This window comes from Seriola aureovittata, chromosome 19 (assembly GCF_021018895.1).
Source record: "Seriola aureovittata isolate HTS-2021-v1 ecotype China chromosome 19, ASM2101889v1, whole genome shotgun sequence".
NCBI classification, from domain to species: Eukaryota; Metazoa; Chordata; class Actinopteri; order Carangiformes; family Carangidae; genus Seriola; species Seriola aureovittata.
This window is the reverse complement of record NC_079382.1, coordinates 15,307,801-15,320,509: the sequence shown is the minus strand read 5'-3', so window position 1 is coordinate 15,320,509 and position 12,709 is coordinate 15,307,801. Positions and strand designations below refer to the sequence as shown.

Below are 12,709 nucleotides of genomic sequence, written 5' to 3'. Positions count from 1 at the left end.
ATATTCTTATGCAAAGATGGGTGCCTTATGTCAAAGTAACTGTTTTGATAGATGTTTTGTTTGAAAACTTCAATGTCTCACTAAACTTAAGTGGTGCAGCAGCAGGACAAAAAGGAGAATATAGCCTACACATCAAGCAGATGAATATTGTTAATTTATTGTTTGCATCCAGGTTAAGAATGAATGGTTTTCTTGATCAACCTTTTCAGAGTAAAGATCTTCCTGATTCAGATTTTCCTTAATTCTTTTGTTGATGTTTACTAGACTATTTGCAGTAGAGACGTAATAACCAAAAGTGAAAATGTGAACATATACTGTACATACCTTTATATAAGGTAGGCTACCACAAGTGAATTATTTTGGAATAGCCCTCCTCATAATCATTAGCATAAAGACAAACTTTAACAAATGTGGTATAAATAACTAAAAAAAAACACCACAGGTTTGCAGCTACCACAGTGGACACATAGGTCATGGTGGTATTTTTGCTGAGAATATTAGGGTCCTGAAGTGCAGATAGTGGATTTTTATGAAGGCCAACACCAAGATTTTTTAAGCTTAGTGTCTTTAAGTTTTAGGGTTTGTAGGCCGAGTACGAGGGAAATGAATAAATATATAAATACAACGATTAAACAGTTTATCAGAAAAGTATATTCCTGACAAAATCAAGCCATGTACAGAAACTCAGAGAAACTAGAGAAAGTATAAAACACGAATTTAACAAGGAACAATTATCTGAATTAATAGAACATTTAAAAAATAAAAAAAAAGTGAAGTTATCTTCTAAATTATCGGGGGGGAAGAGACTGAATGCTGGACTGAATGACTAAAATCCTGGCTAAGGCCCTCAACCCACCACAAACTGTTTCCGTGTGTTGAGCTGTGACTCCGCTTTCCGGTGCAGCCATGACAGCAAAACAAACGTACACGGATACAGCGATGGGAGTGGTCAGACAATCGGATTGGATAACAGGATGTGAGTTGAGCTGTTTTGGGGTGAGGCGGTGCGTTTGGGGGTGCACAACTTTCTGCGTGTTTGCGCAGTTTCGCGGCGTTTCACACACTGCGGATAGACCGAAACAGCGACCTTTAGACCGACGGGGCTCCGCGGCGCAGTGTTGAAATCAGCGGAAATACCAGCGCGGGCCGATGCACGGCAGCGTTTTCACACTTTCGCAGTCTTATGTGTGGTTTTACTCGTTGATGCGGGGAGAAAGTTGTGGACATGTTTTCCTGGAAGTGCACGGCTTTACGGACACACTGTGCAACATTGTAACTACGGTGTTAATGAGACTTTCCAGTTCGTGCGGACTTTGGAGTGTATATTTGTTCCTTTTGATTGTAAAGCCGCCTGTTCGCCATATTGTGCGCTGTGAAACTCGGGGGAAAGTTGTCAGAGTTATGACATTTGCTGCGCACAATCCCTTCATGGAGCTGCATGCAGTCGACTTTGATCGAAACCAAAGTGACTCCATGGAGCTGGCCATGGAGAGCTCTGTGCACCATTGAACAGGTATATACACTATGTTTAACTTCTGCTCACTAATCTGCTGTATTGCCTAACTGCATTCGGCTCTTCAGGCGCTTCCTTATTGCTGATTTTTTTTAACATAACATCACTGGCTATCGCTCGGGTGATTGCACGAGCCCCTTCGTTTCCTGTATTTCTTGTTATGCCAAATGGCAGCTAAACAGTAAGCGCCTCCTTGTTGCTTTTGGCTGACGCTTCAAAAACTTCTGCTTATAAAATACCCTTCACACGCACCTGGACGTTTATGTCGAAATATAGCCTTTTCTGAGCCTGAGCTCACTTCACCAGACGCGCTGTCTGATTCATTTCTACTCTTCTGATTGGGCTATTTGCTTGTGTAGGCCTCAGTTTCCTCTTTGCTGCAGACGAGTCAAAGCCGACTGAAAAGTTTGTGTGCTTGTCTTGAGACAAAAAGAAAGTGTCTAACCCCTCCTTTCTCTCATAAGGTCCTGCACCCTAAAGAGGATGAGAAGAATGGACAACAATCCTCAGATTTGATTCTGGAAGGAGGGTTGCGTGTTCCCCACCCTGCACTTTCCTTTGGGATTTATATTTCCTCCCAAATACCTCTGTGTACACAATTAAACAAAGAATTTCAAAACCACAGGCAGTGAAAACACACTAACTCCGTTTTGCACACTCATCAAGACTTAGACCTCTGAATTATTTTCATACCTTCCAACATTAGTATGAGTCTTCCTCCTCAAGTTAATACTGACAAGAGCGGCAAGCATCGGGCTGCAGCCATGAAAGAGCCTGTGCAGCATTCAGGGGAGGTTTATTACGGTATGGCGCCTCCGGCTTTAGAGTCAAGCCACAGTGACTCTGCAAGCAGCTCTGGTGTTTATAACCCAGAGAAAGGGCCCCAAGGTGTACAGCACTATCAACAGACTACTCCAGTAAAGTGGATGCAGCAGGACTCCATACAGGCCCCTGGCTGGTCTCAGGAGGCCCCTGTGTCGGGCTGGGGTCAGAACTTTGGCCCCTATATGGGCGGAGTGAACGTCAGGAGTCAGATGGTGTTCCATAAAGGAGTCCATGAAGGCGTAGCTCTGCCGATGGGGGGAGAAAATCAACTGCCAGGGGGACCTGTTCAGGTTTATAGAGATGCCAGCCAGAGTCAAGCTCAGGGAAGGGGGCTTGAGTGGGAGCAGCACAGTGCGGCTGGAGTGCACCAGCTGCAAACCTATCAACACGGCCACAAAGGTGTGGAGATCCAGGGTCAGCCCCATGTGCCATCTCACACTTTGCAGGGGCCAATGCTGCAGCCCTTCCAGCCAACATTTAGGCCCAGCAAGCAACAATTCTCATCTGGTTATTACCCTGTTTTTCCGGCAAACAAGGCAATGCCAAACCTGGCCTATGGTGAACAACCTCAAACTCAACAACAGCTGCTACACCAGATGCAACAGCAACAAATGCATCAACAACAGTTGCAGCAACAGCATCACCTTAAGCTGCAGCAGCAACAACATTTACAGCAACAGCAAATCCAACAGCAACAAATGCAACAGCAACAGCAACAACTGCACCAGATGCAGCAGCAGTATCACCAGCAACAGCTGCAGGAGCGACAGCAACAAATTCAGCAAATGCAACAACAACAACAGCAGCAGCAGCAGCAACTGCAACAACAAAATGTGCAACAGCAAGAAACAACACAACTACAAGTGCAGCCAAAACAGCAACAGACCCAAAACTTTGCAGCTTATCAGTCTCCTGAGCCTTGTACGCCTGACACGGTGTCTAAAAAGGATGATGTTCCGTCTGCGGAGCTGCAGCAGGAACCAGAGGCTCAGACCTGTGATGTGTCGGCCGTACCTGATCCATGTCCTGAAAAGGTCGTAGCAAATCCCGCAGAGAGCTCAGATGCACAGCCGGCAGCCCCTCGGCGCTCGCGGCGCCTTTCCAGAGAAGGACAGTCCCCACTGGGTCCCCCTTCGACAAACATCTGGTCTCAAGCCTCCAAAGAGCCTCCACCATCGCATAATGGAGTAGCAGGTGGACAGAGAGGAGGGGAAAGCCAAGTGACTACGGGAGGGGTCATCCAGATCACCAGCAGGAGGAGGAGGGCGTCCAAGGAGATCAACTTGGAGACTCTTGCACATACGGCATCAGAAAGACAAAAAATTGTCAAGGTTAACAAATCACTCATTACTCTGGGGCTGTAGTTCATTTCCTTTTTTATTTATTTATTTTACAGCAAAACAGCATTTAAATATTTGCTATAGGATCAATTCACTTGAGAAAGCTTGTCGGTGGGTGGCTAATCTGTGCAAGTGAGAGCAAAGTGGCTCATCTGGCGAAATTGGCAAGCAGCTGTACAAAGAGGAAGAACCGTGTTTCTATGCTGAACTTCCTTATGGTTTACAAAATCTTTTTCTTGGGCCTGTTTATTTGATTCCTACAGCTGTCGAGTCTCAGCCATAGCAAGCTGTCTTTAAAGTGTGCACAGTCCTTTTGTCATGCACCAATGTACTGGTGTAACCTGAAAAACGGATATTATTATATAAGATCGCTCTTTTTGGATTTTAAAGATTGTTCATTTTTATCGCTGTGAGAAAGATGATACCCTAGCCTTGTTATTCAGGATTTATAATGTTTATATTCTAAGGGGCACACCCGTGGAACTACCTTCTTTATTTTTTCCTTAGCAGCTCCATTAAACACGCACTAAACACAAAGTTACATTGAGTTTTCCTCAGTTTTTTTTTTTTTTTCTCAGCGCAGGGATGTTCTGTGCTCTACCCTTGGGGGGGGGGTTACCAGGCTTGTTCGTAGGGTTTTGTGCAGAATGAGCATGCTGGATACAGTTGGAGCAGCTGCATGTCTGCACACCTCCACATTCCTCAGGCTCTTTCCTAGTCATTCAGCAGAGCCAGGGAGGGGCCGAGCTGTCAACCTGCACAGCTACACTCCTATACTCAATAAAACACGCACGTACGCACCGGACGCACACATGCACACACACGCACACACACGCACACACACCAAACAGGTTTAATATTGCTATTCACAACCCAGAGGTGTCACATTGTGGTTGGCAAACAGAACTTTTGTGGGTTAGGAGATGAGATTCACATGTCTTAGCTGTGGCTCTTCACTTTGCCCGAAGAATAAATTGTAAAAAAAACTGATTTATTTCTTTCATTGCCCCTAGTAGAATATGTGGTTTCTGGAAATGTTATCATCTTAATCAGCGAGACACGGTACCGGGGAGGCGCGCGCACGTGAACATTTCTGAATAGATATATGGTGGTAATAAAACGTGCTACATTTGACTGCTGCAGTTTTTAAGCTTGTTGGATTGTAGGGAGTCAAAATCTACTTTCTGCGAAGTGAATTCAGCATTTATAGTGAAGAAGGTGATCATTTGCTTCAGGATTTTGATTTTGCAATTTAGAGCTGAAACAATTAGTTGATCAATGGATCAGTTCATTGACAGAAAATTAACGCATAACAGTTTTGATAATCAGTTTATCCTTCAATCAACTGAAAATGCCAAATTTTCACTAGCATCTTACATGTGACAATTGCAGCTTTTCTTACCCTTTATAAAATTAATTTGTGGTGGGAATTTTCCCCTTTTTTGAGTTCATTGTTTAAACAATAAATTTCAAAAGATCAATCTACAAGGAAAAAAAAAATCTGTAGTTGCAGCCCTGATGTAATTTCTTATATTACACAACATATGAATTTCAATGAAGATGAAAATGAATGTTGTAGGTGATCTGAAAACGAGCCTTTATGTGTAGATGACCATGTGTCCTCACACCCATCTTCCTCTTTTTTATATCTTAATCCTTTTTCCATTTTCCCTGCTACTTCCCCAATTTCCCTGCGATGGTTCTCATTTCTCCTCATCCTCCCACCTTTTTTTTTCTTTTGTGCCCCAGCAGGAGGACGGTCCCCCGGGCAGACAGGCCACCATGGTGCCCCTGGTTATCCCTGTGTCTGTGCCAGTGCACAGGAGCCAAATAGATCCTCAGGGTGGCTGGTCTCAGGGACGACTCGGCCAGGGTGAGCGGCCTGCAGGACAGTCTGACCGCAAACCTTCTGTCATCGTGGCTCGCCGGCGATCGCTCCGTAACTCCATGACTGAGAGTTTTGGTCAGGTTAGTCCTGTGAAGAGATAGTGGTGCCCTTTCAGTCAGTTTGAAACCAGTGGTGGCAGCTTCATTATTGCAAGTATGTAGGGAGATCAACAGGGAAGAAACCCTGTGATTTCTAGACTTCATATGCCACCACGAACTGTTTACAAAAATCACGTTTGGAGATGTTCATGTTACAGACCATGTTACGTAACTTCCTCTGGACCCCCTTTAAAAGGCAGGTTTGTGGTGAGTTGTAAGCAACCACAATGTAATACCACAATTACACGAGAAACCTCACAGTTCTCATGAGTACAAACGGCCAACCTTAGATATTTCAGTCTGGAAAATGTCCACTGAGGAACGTCTGAGGTCTGCTGCTGAAACCTGGGCCAATCAGTGATAACTCTGGGTGTGGATTTAATGATAATGTGACTCACCAGCGTTATAAAATTCTGAACATGTACAGCTGTTTTTTTAAGTGGGCGTTTAGGTTCACAATGAGGTTTGATTTAGCAAATGGACATTATACTACTGATGTCATGGTCAGGAAAACATTTTAGGAGCAATGTGGTCATGTTTTTGGGTCAGCAATTTATGTCCAGTTGTAAAAGTGAGAAATGAAGACCAATGACAGCTTCACAAAAGGTGCGTCATTCCAGTCAGGTGCAGGCAAAGTGCATCTTGATTCTGTCTGTTTAAAGTTACACTCACCAAGCACTTTATTAGGAACACCATAGTAATACTGGGTAGGGCTCTCTTTCCAAAGTTCTTTGTGGCATGGACTCAGCAAGATGTTTTCTTTTAGATTCTGCTCCATGTTGACGTGACAGCATCACATCATTTCTGCAGATTTGTCAGTTGCAAATCCTCCTGTTCTGCCACGTCCCAAAGCTGTTCTACTGGATTCAGATCTGGTGACTGGGCAGGCCACTGAAGTTCACTGAACTCACTGTCATGTTCATGAAAACAGTTTGAGACGACTTTTGCTTTGTGACATGGTGCATTATGACGCTGGAAGCAGCCATTAGAAGACGGTAAACTGTGGTCATAAATGGATGAACATGGTCAGCAACTATACTCAGATCAAACCATGATTTATTGGTATTAAGGGCCTGAAATGTGCCAAGAAAACAGTCTCCATCCCATCGACACCTCCACCAGCCTGGACTGTTGACACAAGGCAGGTTGGTTCCACGGATTCATGCTGTTGACATGAATCGGCATGAAACGGCATGACATAAATAAGCAGTTGTACAGGTGTTCCCAATGTAGTGCTCGGTGAGTGTATAGTTTTTAAGGTTTCAGTCCTGGTTGATTTGGCGACAACCATAGTCACGGAGAAACCGGTGTATCAGTAATGCTCAATTAAATGCTTGCATTGTTTCCACTGAATCCCTGCACCTCAATGCTTCTCCTGTCCAGGATGGTGAAAACGATCCAGGCCTGGACGAGGATGGAAAATCCAAATTTAAGCGCCGACCCCGGCCAGAGCCTCTCATCATCCCTCCGCCCAAACCATCCACCTTCATCCCTCCATCCATCTACTCCAGCATCTCTTCCTTCCAGAGCAACCTGCGCTCCCCAGTTCGTCTGCCGGACAATCCCCTCACCCTCCCCCCGTACACGCCTCCACCCATCCTCTCTCCTGTGCGCGAGGGCTCAGGACTCTATTTCTCCACCTTAATGACCAACATAGCCGTAAGCAACCAAATCCTGCCTCCGCCGGCTACACCCAAGTCTGCGACCCGCAGCCTGTTGCGCTCCAGTAAGTCTTTTGGCCGTCTATAGTTACAGTCAGAGGTTAATTCTATTAGTGACGTTTTCTCAGATGATGTGTAATAACTTATTTTATTTTATTTTTTTTATTTGGGTTTTTCAGCCAGTTCAGAAATTACACCTCCTGTCCTGCCCTTGATCTCTGATGCCACACCTGTTAGCCTCGAACCGTGAGTACCACCTTAAACATCTGAACAGGCTTCTGAGGTTTTTCAATACTTGTTCTAAAAACAACAGAACTTTAATAACATCTCCCTAACTCTTCTCTCCGCTCTTACTTTTTTTTTTTTACTGTCCAGGCGCATCAATATCGGGCAGAAGTACCAGGCAGAAATTCCAGATTTGCAGGATCAACTTTCCTCCCAGTTTGACCAGCACAAAGCTGACTTGGTTTGGGTCCCTGTGGATAACTCCCACCTTAAATACGGTGACCAAGAGAGCAGTTAGTATTTTACTGTACTTGTCATCCACTGAGTGTTGTGTCACGTATTTTATGTGAGCTTTTGTTCACCATCTCTCTGACACCGTCTTTTTCTTCCCAGTAGAGGATTTGATGAACATGGCGTGTTGCAGTGTGCTCAGAGGTGGAGGAACCAATCAGGAGCTGGTCTTACACTGTTTACATGAATGTGGAGGTGATTTTCTTGTAAGTACAAGTTGGTCAACTTACTGAAATGCAGTTTGCACGGACAGGTTTTGGCAAAAGGATCAAAATGAAAACAAACTCCTGAGAATGACAGCAGCAGAAGCTTAAAATGTATTCATTAACACGCATTATTGTTAATATTTGATTCACTCAAATGAGTAACACTGATCATGTTAATGAATGATTTACTCACTGTGATGCTGATTTCAAGGAAACACTGGGACGTCTGATGTTCCAGGAGCCAGTTTTCCCTAGAGGCCATCACCTGGCAGGTTATCACTACTCAGGTGAGTATTTACTTTAAAAGAAAAGGCTTTTCATTATATATCACCTCTATCAAAAAAAAAAAAAAAATCTCTAAACAGATTTCCTGATTACCTTTTATGTCCTCCTCTTCCTGTCCTTTTCTCTATAGTTTTATTTATGCCTCTTTAAATGTTTCTTCATTCTCATAAGAACACATTAAATTATAATGCGTCTGAATGAACTCACAGGCTCTGACAGCTGGACCGCAGAAGAGAAGCGCTACTTCAATAAGGGGATCTCTGCTTACAGGAAGGACTTCTTCCTGGTGCAGAAACTGGTAAAAACAAACATCAGAATCAAAATGAAGATTTTCAGTCATTAGTGGACCCTGACTGTATTTTATTGAATGTGAAGGCAGAGTCAGATTTATTGGAAAATGTGCACGATTGGAAACAGGAAGAGGCATCTCTTCTTTCAACACAAACAAAACTAAAACTTAAAAAAAAGAAAAAAAGAAAAATGAGGAAAATTGGACTAAACAAGCCACATCCTCTTTGAGACAGGAAGTAACAGGAATTATGGGAAATGTGGTCTTCATTTTATAAAAAAAAAAACATTAACAGTATCAGTACCTTTGGGATGAGACAGAGTCTGTCAGTGCTCCAATTTATACGTTTTGATCCTGTATATAGGAATATCTCATTATTTGGCAACAATGACTGGATGTCAGAAAATCTTACAAATGCACCTTGTACAACACGTGTGAATGAATACTAGCCTGAATCTGCCTGTGCATGTTTTTTAAAGGTGCGGACCAAGACCGTGGCTCAGTGTGTGGAGTTTTACTATACGTACAAGAAACAGGTGAAGATCGGTCGGAGCGGGATTTTAACCTTCGGGCCTCCAGATTCACCAGTGGAGAAGCACACTGAGGCCGTGGTGGATGTCAAGGTAGAGTGGAATTAACTTGACTCTACTGATTTTTGTGGTTAAATATTTCAAATATTAAGTTAATTATATATATATGTATGTTGATATGTTAAACAGTAGTTATCATTTGTGAATTTCTACATTTAAAATTTTCTGTAGTCACGAGGACGAGTGAGGCCAAATAATCATTTTTAAGCCTTTAAAATGTTCAAATCAGAATTTTGAAGTGAATTTCTAATAATGTGTGTATTGTATTTGTATTTGTATTTTTCTGCTATGATTCATTACATAGAGTTCACAGCAGTCGAAACTGACTAAAGGAGAGACGGACGCGGATGACAAGAAGGATGTTTCATACGACCAAAGCTATGAGCAGGCGAGGGTCGCTCGGTCACTACAGGCTCATGATTATGTAAGAGTTTCACTATATATTAGAGCTACAACTAACATTCATTTTTATTCTTTTCTTGATGAATCAATTAAACGTTTTGTCAATAAAATGTCAGAAAATGGTGGAAACTGGCCGGTTGAGGCTGAGTTCCACTGATGTATGAAGTAAGAAAACGTCACAACAACAAAACTACTTATTTTTTTTCGTTGCTCCAGGCGGGAACAGTGCTGGTGATCAAAGAGGAGTCTCATCACCCGTCAGCAGCTCACAGGCCTCGGGCCGAACCTGCAGCAAAGAAGGGCAGAGCACCAGCGAAGCCGCCGCAGGATCCGGACGCAGTATTTCCATGCAAGAAATGTGGCAGGTACGAACAGATCAGCACAGAGATTTACTTTGTTCTCATTTACAACTGATTTGAGAGAGAGGCAGAGAGGATGTCTCTGTTTTGCTGTCATCACTAAATGGTTCTTTCTTACGGTTAACGACCGGAGATTTTAATGGTCAAAGGTCAAAGGTTAAGGTCACTTTGACCTCCCAAAACACTGTTTAGGCCTTGTGAACACAATATCTGGGGAAGTCCTCAAGGGAATCCCTTTTGGCACAAATGTCCATTTGGACTCAAGATTAGATTTTGGTGGTTAAAGGTCAAAGTTAACATTCTGGTCAATGTGATATATATATATATATATATATCTATATGTAAATCTCATGTGTAATAATCTGCGCTGATAATCGCGTTATGAAATAAAATAGCAGTGTGACATTGAATTAAGAAATGCTGCAGTAAAACTAAAAATAACCTGCAATAAATTGCTACTGTGAAAATAAGCAGGGTGAAAATAGTTTGATTATTTCTTGAGAATTTCTTGGACTTTTTCAAGGTTTTCATGGTTATATAATAAACAATACCATATGATTATGTATTTTATAATGACTTATTTATTTTATGCTTAATATTGTGGATCTCCATGCAGAAACACAACCAAAACAGGCAGCAGGGGTTGTTTTTCTTACCATATCAAATTCAAATAACTCATTATAGTAACTATTTTTGAGCTCTGATGCCCTGACTGGCTGCTCTGTACACTCTTTTTCTATTCCTTTCATGGTGTAATTAGAGCTTGAACAAGAAATCGGCCCATATACTGGCTGGTGGTGTTAACGCCTTGCAGATATATTGTTATTGGCGTGAATTTGAGACAGGGCATAACAAACAGTGTGAAACAGAAAAGCTAAATGTGCAGTATGTTTGAGGTAATTTAGAAACACCGTCGCTGTTACATGCTATATCCACCAGAGTACAGACAAGTTTATTTTTCAGCTCCAACGTGTATTCTTTAAAAAAACAAAAAGATATTTCTCAAAAGTGTTTGTTTATGTGACGTGTCAATGTAAAACCAATTGATCATTATATTTTTTTTTTACCTTTTATTATCATTATGTGTATTGGCCTCAAAATCTTATAATGTAATAATGCTTGGGTTATAGTTTTTAACTAGCACAAATATCAATGATGTGCTTGCCTTAATGACCCAGACCACTTAGACATACTGTAGCTGATTGACAACATCTTCACATGGACCATGATTGATTATTGAAATGGTTGCACAACTTATGCAGGCTGGGACAGACTCCAGCCTCCAATGACCCTAAATAGGCCTGAAGCGTCGACGCAATAGTGATTATTTATGTGTATTTAAAATTCAATGCACCTCTTTGCTGTACAGTTTAGCAGACATGGTGATTTTCCTCTGTCAGTTACATGTGGCGTGCTGCATCATTACAAACAGTTGCTATTGTGTCTAATGTTGCATCATTTTTCTTCCCGTGCTCTAGGGTGTTTTATAAAGTGAAGAGTCGAAGCGCCCACATGAAGAGTCACGCCGAGCAGGAGAAGAAGGCCGCAGCGCTGCGTCAGAGAGAGGAAGAGGAGCAGGCAGCAGCCGAAGCTCGGGCCAGGAAGGCGGCTGCGGTGGCGGCGGCGGCAGCGGCAGCAGCATCAGCAGTGGCGGGTCATCAGGGAGGAAATGGGAACGGAGTGAAGGAGCAGGAGGACGCCGATAGCCACGAAGACTCATCTGAGGGAGAAGATGATGACGATGAAGACTGGCACTGAGAGAACAAAATAAACAAGGAGAAAAATCAATGGGGAGATGGATTGATGGGTAAATGGAGGGTGAAGAGATTGAATCCGAGAGGGAGGAATGGGGGGGGGGGAGATGTACTTGGCCACAGACAGCAGCACAAGAGAAACAACCTTAACATCTTCCTGTTAATCCTCACACTCCTTTTTTGGCTGAAACTGTTCAGCCAGGCAGTCACACTCCAGATTGTCACCTTTGTATCTTTTAAATATTCAGAGGAAGTTTATTTTTTGTAAATGCACTTATACGGTATGCTTCTGCTTTTGCCAACATTGCCTTTTTATATCCATTATTTAATTGAATATGTCAAAAATATTTTACTTTTTCATTGAGCGGACTTCATTAGATAATCAGGATGTCTCTATAGCAATAAAAGATCAAGATCAAAGCAGTCTTTCACTTTATAGTCACAGCCGTTTTGAATAAAGATAGCTTGTATTTAAAAACTTTTCCTTAGGAAAATACTCTGCAGAGTTTTTCAGATTTCCATCAGAACTTTAGGTTGGTTGTACACTTACTTTTGCAACTAAAGGACCTTTTGAATATGTACAAAAAAGTATATATGAGATTGCCATATATTTATGATACTGCATTTTTCAATGATTTTGGTAATATAAAAACTAATCATGTCAGCTGCAATATGACTTGTGAATTGAAAAGTTTATTAAAATCTCTACTGTTTCGAAAAACGAGTCTTCATTTTCTCAGTCTCACAGGAAGTGTGTGATTGCGAGACGTTGATGAACCAGCAGGGGGAGGTAGAGGTTCAGTGTGTTGGATATTTTCCTCACACATGGTTGTGTGTAGATTAATGGAAATGTTGTGGTTTATATGGATTTAGACACACTGACATTTTTTTATGGATTTTGTCAAGATCCATTTTTCATTTTATCTCCTTAAATCAAAATCTTAAAAACGCTGTCCTCACACTGACACGTCTATCTACTCAGC

At 42.3% G+C, this 12,709-nt stretch overlaps 1 protein-coding gene across 8 annotated transcripts; it reads left to right on the top strand.

Annotated features, from left to right (window-relative positions):
* The first annotated feature begins 965 nt into the window (after positions 1-965).
* Positions 966-12,441, top strand: mideasa (mitotic deacetylase associated SANT domain protein a). 8 transcript variants are annotated; one of them, XM_056405811.1, is made up of 13 exons: positions 966-1,513; positions 1,978-3,669; positions 5,431-5,646; positions 7,048-7,392; positions 7,498-7,571; positions 7,701-7,843; positions 7,944-8,047; positions 8,259-8,334; positions 8,542-8,630; positions 9,101-9,244; positions 9,516-9,635; positions 9,830-9,978; positions 11,451-12,441. In XM_056405811.1, exons 2-13 carry the CDS (start codon positions 2,221-2,223, stop codon positions 11,728-11,730), a joined length of 3,189 nt encoding a protein of 1,062 aa, XP_056261786.1. In that variant the 5' UTR covers positions 966-1,513; positions 1,978-2,220; the 3' UTR covers positions 11,731-12,441. The 8 variants fall into 8 exon arrangements, with proteins under 8 accessions (XP_056261786.1, XP_056261792.1, XP_056261791.1 ...); XM_056405817.1 differs by having other exon boundaries at positions 5,428-5,646; positions 7,701-7,828; positions 7,947-8,047; XM_056405816.1 differs by having other exon boundaries at positions 5,428-5,646; positions 7,701-7,828.
* The last annotated feature ends 268 nt before the right edge of the window (positions 12,442-12,709 follow it).